This window comes from Microcaecilia unicolor, chromosome 12, assembly GCF_901765095.1.
Source record: "Microcaecilia unicolor chromosome 12, aMicUni1.1, whole genome shotgun sequence".
Taxonomy (NCBI): Eukaryota; Metazoa; Chordata; class Amphibia; order Gymnophiona; family Siphonopidae; genus Microcaecilia; species Microcaecilia unicolor.
This window is the reverse complement of record NC_044042.1, coordinates 9736041-9749074: the sequence shown is the minus strand read 5'-3', so window position 1 is coordinate 9749074 and position 13034 is coordinate 9736041. Positions and strand designations below refer to the sequence as shown.

General features: G+C 48.2%; 2 protein-coding genes across 4 annotated transcripts in view; one reads left to right on the top strand and one right to left on the bottom strand.

Annotated features, from left to right (window-relative positions):
* Positions 1-2240: 2240 nt before the first annotated feature.
* On the top strand, positions 2241-7639 carry C12H1orf74 (chromosome 12 C1orf74 homolog). Its single transcript, XM_030221816.1, has 2 exons — positions 2241-2268; positions 6698-7639. The coding sequence occupies exon 2, from the start codon at positions 6764-6766 to the stop codon at positions 7571-7573; it is 810 nt and encodes a 269-aa protein (XP_030077676.1). The 5' UTR covers positions 2241-2268; positions 6698-6763; the 3' UTR covers positions 7574-7639.
* A 5097-nt stretch (positions 7640-12736) lies between these two features.
* Positions 12737-13034, bottom strand: part of TRAF3IP3 (TRAF3 interacting protein 3) — a 56749-nt gene continuing 56451 nt past the window's right edge. For all 3 annotated transcript variants that reach the window (XM_030221579.1, XM_030221578.1, XM_030221580.1), the window contains exon 15: positions 12737-13012. In XM_030221579.1, coding sequence (XP_030077439.1) covers positions 12887-13012 — 126 coding nt within the window. In that variant the 3' untranslated portion in view covers positions 12737-12886. The remainder of the gene's footprint in view (positions 13013-13034) is intronic.

The following is a 13034-nucleotide window of genomic DNA, read 5'->3' as shown; positions in this document are numbered from 1 at the left end:
GGGCTCACCAGGGACACACTTGCACTGGCTGTCTTTTCTAGTGCTGCTGATTCAGGTAGTGCCCTCACCCCTGTCCACCATCATGTAGTTCTGGCATGTGCTGTCAGTTTTTTCCTCCAGCTGTCAGCTGACCCTTCACACTTTCACCCATTCTTCAGACCTACCAATCTCCCCCCCCCCCCCCCCACTCTGCCCCAGAACACTAACTTTGGATTCCAGTGGGATTGGTCCCGCCTTCCTGCGACTAGAAGCCTTCCCATTGGCTGGATCCTACCACAAACTCTGCACTGGAAGGGGGAGCATTGGAGAGCTGTAGCGGGCTAAACTCTGAAAAATACCCATCACCACCACACACTTAGCCAGCTTTCTAGCTTTGAGACACCCAGTTCACACATTCAGAATCCTGAAAAAAAAAAAATGCAACTGGCAATCCTAGCCTCTTGAACCCTGAGCACATCTGACAAAGCCACCCCCGCCTATACTCTCACGGTTTCCAATATCATCTTTACTACTACTACTATTTAGCATTTCTATAGCGCTACAAAGCGTACGCAGCGCTGCACAAACATAGAAGAAAGACATGCTGATGACACCCAGCTTTATCTCTCCACACCAGACGTCACTGCAGAAAACCAGGCCAAAGTATTGGCCTGATTATCTGACATTGCGGCCTGGATGTCCAACCACCACTTGAAACTGAACATGGCCAAGACCAAGCTTATTCTTTCCACCCAAACCCACTTCTCCTCTCCCTCCACTCTCTATTTCAGTCAATAACACTCTCATCCTCCCCGTCTCATCTGCCCGCAACCTCGGAGTCATCTTTGACTCCTCCCTCTCCTTCTCTGCGCATATCCAGCAGATAGCCAAGACCTGTCGCTTCTTCCTCTATAACATCAGCAAAATTCGCCCTTTCCTCTCTGAGCACACCACCCGAACTCTCATCCACTCTCTCATTACCTCTCGCCTTGACTACTGCATCCTACTCCTCACTGGCCTCCCACTTAGCCATTTATCCCCCCTTCAATCCGTTCAGAACTCTGCTGCACGTCTTATCTTCCGCCTGAACCGGTACACTCATATCACCCCTCTCCTCAAGTCACTTCACTGGCTTCCGATCAGGTACCGCATACAGTTCAAGCTTCTCCTACTAACCTACAAATGCACTCAATCTGCACCCCCTCCTTACCTCTCTACCCTCATCTCCCCTTACATTCCTACCCGTAACCTCCGCTCACAGGACAAATCCCTCCTCTCAGTACCCTTCTCCACCACCGCCAACTCCAGACTCTGCCCTTTCTGCTTCGCCTCACCCTATGCTTGGAATAAACTCCATGAGCCCATACACCAGGCCCCCTCCCTGCCCATCTTCAAAGCCTTGCTCAAAGCCCACCTCTTCAATGTCGCCTTCGGCACCTAACCACCATACCCCTATTGAGGAAATCTAGACTGCCCCACCTTGACATTTCGCCATTTAGATTGTAAGCTCCTTTGAGCAGGGACCGTCCTTCTTTGTTAATTTGTACAGCGCTGCGTAACCCTAGTAGCGCTCTAGAAATGTTAAGTAGTAGTAGTAGTAGTATTACATATAGCAGTGATTTAACCAGAGCTGAGATTGTGATGTCATAATGCCTCATTCCACCAATGCCTAAGAGCCAACCTCATCAGTGATGTCACAATGGCTTGATTGTCCTATATTTGTCTCACTCTTATCTATTAGATTGTAAGCTCTTTGAGCAGGGACTGTCCTTCTTTGTTAAACTGTACAGCGCTGCGTAACCCTAGTAGCGCTCTAGAAATGTTAAGTAGTAGTAGTAGTACTTTTGGGCTCCAGAGGACCGTGCCTAGTTTGCCCATGCTTAATCCAACTCTTCTTAGCCTGTCCCCCCCCCCCCCCCCCCACCTCACTTTTGTTCTTTGTTTGTGGCCTGAATTCTTTAACCTCCTATCTCCAGATGCATTCTTCTATTTGATAATGTGCGGATTTTGCTTTTGAATAGAAGAAATTGGGGGGGGGGGGGGGGGGGTCCCCTGACTCCCTACAAATTCTACGCTGCAGTCAGACACAGGAACAAAAACGTGTCTCTGTTCCTTTAAATAGGGAGTTACTGACGTCATTAGTCACGTGCCAAGGACAGTCCGAACGAAGCCGGGAGACTCTCAACAACGCTTGCGGCTTCCGGCTTCGTTCAGACTGCCCTTGGCACGTGACTAATGACGTCAGTAACAGGAGAGCTCAGAGCACAACTGCAGACGCGCACGAGGTAGGTAGGCGCGCGCGGACCAGTATGTACTTGTGCATTGGGACTAGGAGGGGAGCGGCGCTTCCTTGCAGTGAGCTGTGGTGCAGAGGGCTCGCTGCAGAGTCTGAGTGAATTTGCGGGGGCTCCTAATTGCATGCACCATTTGTTATGCTTTTCTGCCTTAGATCTAAGCTACAAAACGTAGTGTTCGTGCTTCAGTTGTCTGTGCGGTATTCACGTGTTATCAGTGTGATGCACTGCCAGAGGCGTATTTTCAAAGCACTTAGCCTTCCAAAGTTGCACCGGTTTCTATGGAACTTTGGAAGGCTAAATGCTTTGAAAATATGCCTGTGGGTCTTCTCTACTCTTCTGCTGTGATTGCTCTCATGCTTGACGTGTATCGGTGGTGCCAGCATGGGGTCCTGTTCATGCTGACGTCTGTATGGGGAAAGGGAGGCAGGCTGAGCAACATTCCCAATTTACACGGAGTGCTGAGAGGACCTGTTGCAGAGAAATTTTATTTTATTTATTTATTGCTTTTGTACCCCACATTTTCCCACCTGTAGTAGGTTCAATGTGGCTTATAGGTTATATAGGAAAGGTCCCAGAGTAAGGTTCAAGTCAGCATTACAGGTTGCTTAGGAAAGTCAGGTTTTATGTTGCCTGCTCTGCCGAATGCCTTTGCCTGATATCCCATGCTGACGTCATACATTTCAAATTCTTGCTGACCTCTTTCCAGTCTGCTCTTTCACTTGCTAAACACGACTACCACATCCAGTTGACAAATTCTCTTGGCTCAAACCCTCCCCAACGTCTCTTTGCCACACTGAACTCTGGCCTCAAAGTGCCTTCACCTCCAACTCCCCCCTTCAATTTCTCTCCAGACTCTGGCTGAGTACTTTCATGATAAAGTTCACAAGATTAAACTTGAATTCTCAACCCTCCTTCAACCCCTGCCTCCTTTTCTTCCTTTTCTGAAATCACTGAAAAGGAAACTGCACATTGTCTTTCTCCTCTTCAAAACTAACTACTTGTTCCTCTGATCCTATTCCCACCCATCTATGTAGCACTATCTCATCCCTTTTCTCTGTCATATCCTCAATCTTTCACTTTCCACTGTGACTATTCCTGATGCCTTCAAACATGCCGTAGTCACACCGCTACTCAAAAAACCTGTCCTTCCAACTATCTCCCTCCTCCCTTTCCTACCCAAGATCAGGGTTGCCAGGTGGAAAATTTTTTTCCCACCCAGTCCAGCCTAAAAACAACCCAAAACCCGCCCAAACTCAAACCCCGTGTCATCACCCCGCCCCTGCCGTCACTGGCCCCGCCTCCCCCATCACCGGCCCCGCCTCCCCCATCACCGGCCCCGCCCAGAACGTCACTAACCCCACACAAAACGTCACTAACCCCGCCCCCCACAGCTGAAAAAACCGCCTGAAAACCGCCGAAAAGAAAAAAAAAGAAGCCCAAAAAACCGCGACCCGCCGCGGGCAAAAATTTCCCGTGGCGGGTCGCGGAAAACCACCCAATTGGGCGGTAAAACCGCCCACCTGGCAACACTGCCCAAGATACTTGAATGTGCTGTTCACCGCCATTGTCTTGACTTTCTTTCATCTCAAGCTATTCTTGATTCACGTCAATCTGGCTTTCGCCCTCTTCATTCAACTGACACAGCACTTGCTAAAGTCTCCGATGGATCTGTTCCTGGACAGATCCAAAGATCTCTATTATACATCCACATCTCAGGAATGAGTGGGGACAGTCGGAGCAGATTATTGTGAATTTGAATGCTATTATTTGAGCGCTATGCACAGACACGAGAAGACAGTATTATAGTATTAAAGCCAAATTCCAAAGCAGTCCCGCCACCAAGACCCTGAGGCAGCTAGGCGAAATGCTGGCCACCATTGGCTTGGGGCGAGGGAAAGAAAGAACGGCTCAATATCGTGGAACTCCCAAGTGCTGGCAGTTTGAAAGATAAGTGTTCTTTCAAACCTTAAATGTTTCACAGTTTACCATGCATAGTGTTTTTGCTACAGAGTGATTATTTGAGTGTAACTTGAAAAATTTAGTATTACGTTTGACATGACGGTAATCCAGACACCACACACCATAGGAGGTTTTTGGCCAATGATAAATAGAGGATCTATATAGACCCGTTTTAGCCCCAATAGATGGTTTTAATCTAGGAGCTCTATAGGGCCTTTTTTTTCCTTCAAACTCATATAATGGTAACACTGTTGGAGTGGCCTAGTGGTTAGGGTGGTGGACTTTGGTCCTGGGGAACTGAGTTCGATTCCCACTTCAGGCACAGGCAGCTCCTTGTGACTCTGGGCAAGTCACTTAACTCTCCATTGCCCCATGTAAGCCGCATTGAGCCTGCCATGAGTGGGAAAGCGCGGGGTACAAATGTAAAAAAAAAAAAAAGACCTTAACATTTTCATTCAGTGGAAATTGTGATTTTAGTATTATTTTGGTAATGCAGGCAGTATATCAATTTAAACTGGAAACTTTAGACCTGCAGCATCACCTGCTTGCTGCAAAATGAAAGTTTTGAAGACCAACTGAGGTTGATATTAAAGGGTTCAGAGTCCACATACATATAGATGGATGATGGCTTATTTGCTTATCTTAGTGTATTTTTAGTTGCGTTGTCTTTTTTTTAAATAGGACCACTGAGTACAAACCCAAACTTAAATAGATAAATAACTGGCCTAAATAACAATATAGTAGATGACGGCAGAAAAAGACCTGCACAGTCCATCCAGTCTGCCCACCAAGAAAAACTCATATGTGCTACTTTTTGTGTATACCCTACCTTGATTTGTACCTGTCCTCTTCAGGGCACAGACCTTATAAGTCTGCCCAGCACTATCCCCGCCTCCCAACCACCAGCCCCGCCTCCCACCACCGGTTCTGGCACAGACCTTATAAGTCTGCCCAGCACTATCCCCGCCTCCCAACCACCAGCCCCGCCTCCCACCACCGGCTCTGGCACAGACCGTATAAGTCTGCCCAGCACTATCCCCGCCTCCTGACCACCAGCCCCGCCTCCCACCACCAGCTCTGGCACAGACCGTATAAGTCTGCCCAGCACTATCCCCGCCTCCCAACCACCAGCCCCGCCTCCCACCACCAGTTCTGGCACAGACCTTATAAGTCTGCCCAGCACTATCCCCGCCTCCCAACCACCAGCCCCGCCTCCCACCACCGGCTCTGGCACAGACCGTATAAGTCTGCCCAGCACTATCCCCGCCTCCCAACCAGCCCCCCCCCCCCCACCTGCTCTGCCGCCCAATCTATATCTATATCTCTGCCACCTAAATCTATATCTCAACTGTTTTGCTAATTATCTTGATTTCCAGTTTAATGATCCTAATTGTTCAAGCTATTTTTTGTCATGATTGAAGTTTAACCTATTACCTTTAGCTCTTATCATAGGACGAACTTTCCTTTTGTAACCTAACCTAATCGGTCCCTTTGCCCCAATTATGTATTTCTTCTGTCCGGAACTGGTAATCACCACTTGCGGAATTTTGTAAGCCACATTGAGCCTGCAAATAGGTGGGAAAATGTGGGATTCAAAAATGTTATAAATAAATAAAATGGATGACTTGTGCAATTCACTAGACAGTTAAGTTTCAATCAAGTGAGTCCCTTGGTTGCTTCTGTTGCCACCACCCCTTGTACAGATAACTTTTGGCTGGGCATTCTGTTCTTTGACCCCGAAATAAAAAAAACACAAAGATTTATCCAGTTGAAAGTTAAGACACATAAATTCTTTTCCATCTTTTCATTGCCTCTGCTTTTTAATTGTTGTGTTTTTGATAATGCTTCCTATTGCTCTGTATGTTGAACTCACCCACCTACTACTACTACTACTTGACATTTCTAAAGCGCTACTAGGGTTACGCAGTGCTGTACAATTTAACATAGAAGGACAGCCCCTGCTCAAGGAGCTTACAATCTAAAAGACAGGTGTACAATCTAAAAACAAGTATAGAGTCCGTCTGATAGGGAATACTATAATTCACAAAAGGTTAGGTGCCAAAAGCAGCATTGAAGAGGTGAGTTTTAAGCAGAGATTTGAAAATGGGTAGGGAGGGGGCTTGGCGTAGGGGTTGAGGAAGATTGTTCCAGGCAAAGGGTGAGGCAAGGCAGAATGAGCGGAGCCTGGAGTTGGCAGTGGTGGAGAAGGGAACTGAAAGGAGGGATTTGTCCTGTGAGCGGAGGTTACGGGTGGGAACATAGGGGGAGATGAGGGAGGAGAGGTAGTGAGGAGCCGCAGAATCTTGAATTGTATGCGGTATCTGATGAAATGGAAATTTCGCAGCTGCTTGTTGATGCTGTGGCTTTGAGTACTGGTTGGGCTGGGAACTCGCAGGTGCACAGTAATAATATAATGTATATAGATGCTTTTCTCAGGCTGACTGGTGGCTATTTCTTTTCAGCAACTTCCATAATGTTGATGCTGTGACCCGGTGAGGTGACGCCAGAAGTGGAAACACTGTTCTGGAATGCAACCCAGGACGGTAACACCATTTTCTGAGGTTCTAGTCTCTGTTGCACGGCAGTGTCTTGGCCTAAAGAAAAACAAAGGCTTCTCTCTGGTTTCCAGCCTGGATCTCGCAGCGCAGGTCCTGGCAGTGGACTGTGGGCTGAAGCCTGCTTTCCTTTATGACTACAGTGCAGCAGGCGCAGGCCAGATTTACAGCTACATGGAGGCAGTGCGGACTGCAGGCCTGACCCGGTGCCGCTTGCATTTGCTGGTTCTGGCCGGCAACATTCTGATCCTGAACGTAGAGCGAGCGTCGGTTTATCTGGAAGCGGTACTGAAACAGAACATGCTTATTGTGGACGTCTCCGCAACGAGATCATGCCCGGGGATGTGTGATCCACGAGTCTTGGATCAAATAAAGCAGAATGTCACAGACGTATTAAATCATCTGAAAACAGTAGAGGAGGACAGCTCGGAGATGATATCCATCAGCGAAATGTGCTCGACCGATTGGAACTTATGCACGGTTTTTGGGATGCTTCTGGGATTCCCCGCCTCGTACTGGTTCAGCACTGACAAGGGCTTTGAAAACTGTTTGTCCCTTACTCCGCTGCGGGTTTTCTCCGTTGAAGCTTCCTGCCCTGAGATCAGTGGCAGCAGAAGGTTTCGGCTGTATTCCTTTAGTGTCCCTGAGGCTGTCTGTGTCCCAATGAAGGAACACCTGGATGCCTGGAGTGAGGCTCTGAAACAGATGGTCAAGGACCAAACCAGTTTTAAAGATCTTTCTATTACTACGGAGACCGTGTCATTAGCAGCTGTGGCACTGTGATGACGGTTTGCACCCTATTAGTGACCAGGAGCGTAGAAGGATTGGGCTCCCTTGGTTTTCTCTCCATAGCCGTCTGTTGAAACTCTTTTGGGTTCACTGTACCAACAGTTAAGACTATTCACTTTAGCCTTTCACTATTGAATCCCCCCTCCCCCCCTCCCTGCCTCACCACGTTTGCGCACATCTGTTGGGAGCGCTTTCCTCTGCCGCACCACGCCCTCGCTGATGTCACTTCCTATTTCCTACAGCAGGACACGGCAGAGAGAAGCCTGCAGAAACCAGCAATGCCAGCGGATGCGCATTGTTGCTGTCCACAAACGTGGAGGTACACTGGGGAAGGGGAGTTGCCGCATTGCAGGTGGGGGTAAATACCGGGTCCGGGATGGAGGAGAAGGAGAGATGCAGAACAGGGTGGTGGGTGGTTTTTTTATTTTTCTCCCAAAGACCCACCCAAAATAACCAGCCTGGCTATGCTATTGCTGGAGCAAGTTAATAGCACCTCAGTAAGCGGCGTTAACTGCATTTGAGGTATCTGCAGTACTGTTAGTGGGCAGTAACAGCTAGAGTATGAATAGTACTGAAACATACCTGTGTAAACCGTATTTTATAAGCCCAGAGCTTTAGGCAGGGTTTATAGACCACACGCTTAAGCAGAGAGTTGTGCGTACATTTAAGCGCGGCAATTTGCACCAGTGAAAATGTGGCGCCAAAGCCCATGCCTAAATTTACACGCAGAGCACCATTCTGTAATTACGCACGTCACCCAAAGCCGTGCCCCCGTTCCACCCCGAAATGCCCATGTTCTTCCCATTTCCACACCCCCTTCTTAGGACCGGTCATAAATTTTAGGCACGAATCCTGTGCTTAACTTTATACGCGTTGGTCCTAAATAAATCTAATTAGTGCCAATAATAGCTTGTTAAAAAGCCAATTATTGGCACTGATTGGCTCGTTAGTCTATTAAATTGCATGCGAGAATTGGGAACATGCCTCAATTTATATGAGTGATTTTTGGCAACCTTTATAGAATCAGGGGGTAAGTGCATGGGACATGCTGGACACAGAAGCTTTGCAGTTACTTCAGCTGTGAAGTTTTAACCCCCACTTAGTAAAAAGGGGGCTTTGATTTGAAAATGATATACGGAGGTCAAAACCCTACATGTTATACTTTGGCACACAGAGCCGGCCCTATCAATGAGCAACTGTTTTTCACACATAACCTGCTTTTTAGCCAGTGCTGACTTACGCAAATAAGGCCCCACAGTGAGGCCTACTCATAGCCCTGGATCCCTCCCAGGCTGCTCCTGCTTTTTGTGTTTCTCTGCGTAACCCCAGGATTCTTGGGATACAAAGTTTTCATCCAGCACTTCCTTCCTGCTCCTTCAGTTTTCCAGCTGTCAGTATGATGAACCTTCCTTCTCAACACTTCAGGCCTATTTGACCTGGATTTTGTATCCTTCCTAGTGAGGGCCTTTTCTAAGGGGTCAGGCGGTCACTCCTTTTGAAGCATGAAGTTGAAGTTCTGGAGTCTGGCCTTGTAGGTCAGTTCTTCTCAACCCTTTCCTGGAGGCAATCTAGCTAGCTGGGGTTTCAGCATTACCAAAATTAATTTGCATTTATTGGACACCCAGCGGTATACAAATCTATTCCACACATATTTGTTGAAATTCTGAAAACCCAACTGGCTAGATGTTCATCTAGGAGAGGGTTGAGAACCACTGTTCTAGTTATTATTGAGCCTGTGATCAGTGGGAAAATGTGGGTTATAAATGTAATAATAAATAAATAAATTAGTCTTGATCGATGGCCAAAGCGTCTTTCTCTTCCTCAGGGGCTACGGTTGCTACCTCTGCCACATCCCAGCCAGGCCCAGGAGCCGAGTCATGGTGTAGAAATTGAACTCTGTCACTATGCTCATATTAGCCCTCTCCTCAAGTCACTTCACTGGCTTCCCATCCGTTTCCGCATACAGTTCAAACTCCTCTTATTGACCTATAAGTGCATTCACTCTGCAGCTCCTCAGTACCTCTCCACTCTCATCTCTCCCTACATTCCTCCCCGGGAACTCCGTTCACTGGGTAAATCTCTCTTATCTGCACCCTTCTCCTCCACTGCTAACTCCAGACTCTGTTCCTTTTATCTTGCTGCACCATATGCCTGGAATAAACTTCCTGAGCCAGTCTGTCAAGCTCCATCTCTGGCCGTCTTCAAATCTAGGCTAAAAGCCCACCTTTGTGATGCTGCTTTTAACTCCTAACCCCATTCACTTGTTCAGTACCCATGTTTTATCATTCCCACCTTAGTAATTCCTTTATCCCTTATTTGTCCTGTTTGTCTATCCTGATTAGATTGTAAGCTCTGTGGAGCAGGGACTGTCTCTTCATGTCCAGTGTACAGCGCTGCGTACGTCTAGTAGCGCTATAGAAATGATAAGTAGTAGTTCCCTCTGCTTGGAAGTAGGTAGCACTGTTGCAGAGTAGTGACTGAGAAAGCTGGACTTTTCAGACCAGTGCCTTGATTTCAACTGAGTCCCAGAAGCAGAAGGAGATAAAGCAACTTGACAGGAACAGTCGTGACATGTCAGGACTTCTCTTGCACAGTTGTCTAATGTTGTAAATACTTTGTGTGACTTGGGCTTGTATCCCAGTTTTCTTGTTTGATAGACTAAAGAGTATACCTTGGTGTTTCTTTAGGGCCATCAGGGGCCACCACAGTCTTGGAAGCCTTTCTCCTCCCTTCCCAGGCTCAATTGCACCAGCTCCTCAGCAGGACTAAACCTACCAGGCCCGAGAGGATGTAAGACAGTAACCCGAGTCTGCTGTGTCCTGAATTCAAGCCCTTGAAATAGCTTGTGTAAATAAACTAATTAGTTAATCAGTGTTCCCTCAGCTGAGCAGCAGTCCTCCAACTGCATTGTTGCCAGGGGGGGTGGGGGTGATGCTTCAATATTGTTGTTTTCAATTGCTACGGACAGGCAAGTTCCCTGGAGTCCTGCAGAGCTTGCCTGTCCCTCACTATTGAAAATGTGATAGTGAAACAGCGCCACCCACTGGCAGGACTGTAGGTGGAGGACTCCTGCTCAGCTTAGAGGGAACAGTGTAGCTAATTAGGTGATGATCATTTATTGGCACTAATTATAATTAATTAGGAGTTACGTGTGGATGTGCTCTGCACCCTGTTCTGTAACGTGTGCCTAATTTTCATAGCACGCATCCAAGGCTGCCAAGAGGGAGGGGCAGGGGAGGCAAAATTCCCCAGGCCTGGGCCTCCAAGGGGGACCTGGCGCCTCTCTCTCTCCTCCTCCTGACGGGACCCTGGTGATCGCGTCCCAACAGGAACAGGAGAGAGAAAATTCCACACCGGGTCCCCCTTGCATTGCCTGCCTAGCAGCTGTTGGGCCCTCAGGCTGCACATGCTCAGTTTTGAGACTGAGCATGTGCGACCTGAGGAAAGCAGCCGCAGGGGCAGGCAATGCTGGGCAGAGGAAGCAACAAAACAATAAATATCCAATAGTCTCTGCAGTGGCGTTCCTAGGGGGGCGGACACCCGGGCGGCGCCCCGCCCCCCCCGGGTGCAGCACTCCCCCCCCCCCCCCCCCCGATGCAGCGCGGACCCCCCCCCCCCCCCGGGTGCACGCCGCTGGGGGGGTGCCGCAGCGCGCGCCTGCTCAGAGTTCCCTGACTTCGCGCGTTCGCTGCAGCTCCCTCTGACCCGGAACAGGAAGTAACCTGTTCCAGGGCAGAGCAGAGGAGGGAGCTGCAGCGAACGCACGAAGTCAGTGAACTCAGAGCAGGCACGCGCCGCGGCACCCCCCAGCAGCGTGCACCCGGGGCGGACCGCCCCCACCGCCCCCCCCCTCTGGTAGAAAAATAGAATATAATCCACTGCTGGAACCAGGATCACTGCTATGTAATGGAAACTCATACTGATATACTCTAATCCAGTAATACACTATATTGCCATACACTATATATATATATATATATATATATATATATATATATAATCTTTATATAAAAGGCAACACCAACGTTCTATGAAGCCTCCAGCCGGAAGTGTGAAGGGGGCGAGATATCCGGTTTCCCTATGAGTGTCTGCCCCGCCCTCTCTGTAACACAGTCAGTGAAGGAAAACAGCAGAGCATGAAATCAAATCGCTGGCTCTGTAACAGTGAAGGACTCAGAGGGGGGAGGGGAGAGAGGCCAGAGGGCAGGGACACACACACTCCCACATGCACACAGAAGAAAACATTGCTAGCCCCCCCACCCCCCCCCCCCCCCCCCCCCCCCCCGTTTCATTTGCATTAGAAACGGGGCTTTTTTACTAGTATATATATATATATATATATATATATATATATACTAGTAAAAAAATATATATAGTGGAAATATCTGAGGGTACTCAAAACAAACATATAAGTATATATAAAATTATAGTGTATTACTGGATTGCAGTATATCAACATGAGTTCCCGTTAGGTAGCAGGTTCGGGTAGAGGAAGGAGCCACGCTGCCTGCAGCTGGCGAGGCCAGCCAAGGTATTTCAGGTGGGTGGGAGGTGGGAGGGCTGGCGGCGATGATGATGATTCGGGGGGGGGGGGGGGGGGGGCAGCTCTGCTCCAGGCCCGGCTCACTCTCTTGGCAGTCCACTCATCTCAAAGGGGATAGGGCTGTAGGAGGGACGTGGGAGGGGGAGGGGAGGTCTGAGATACTCCCAGAATTTTGGCACAATGTTAAAGAACATTGTCATTTGCACGCCTGTCATTAGTTGAGTGGCAGCATGTACTCCAGCTCTTGGCAGGCATAAATACCGCCTCTTAACGTTAGGCGTGAAATGTGTGCTATGCTAATATTACTGTAAAGGACCCTCTGTGCAACGCAGACGTTACAGAATTCCAGCTTAGCACAGATCATCCCGGCATCTAACTGGGCGCAATTTCTGAACGTCACCCATGGTGTCTTCTATATCATAATTTGTGATCACAATCAGCGTTTTCAAATTGGCTTCTCTCGTCTCGTTGAAATACGTGAGGTTACTTGCTCTCTCTCCTGTCTCCCCAGAGACCTGCATAACCTTCCTATAGTGCTCATAATTCTCTTTACTTTTAACCTTTATTTATTTATTTTTTTTGTATCCAGATGGTAAAAAGCAATTTAGTCAGAATTCTGTACAGAAATGTATTAAACCATTTTATGAACAAGGCAAAACGCTAAAGAGGCTGCCATGAACAAAATCACCTTTATGGAAAACAAACTGAAAAGAAATGAAAACAAACCCACGCATACAAATTTTTTTCCACGTCTACAGTCAGCATTAAAACGGAGTAAACTTCTTTGGCCCTCCGTGTACCATCGTGTCCAGGTTAGTTAAAAATGCTGCCAACGCTGTGGCTATCGCCACCACTAGGAAGGGCACCCAGCAGCACCAGCAGCTTCGTCTCTGTGGGGAGGGAGAAGACCGA

Bases quoted from the DNA above. Each gene is read 5' to 3' on its own strand.
- C12H1orf74 (XM_030221816.1), top strand. From the start codon at position 6,764: ATGCAACCCAGGACGGTAACACCATTTTCTGAGGTTCTAGTCTCTGTT.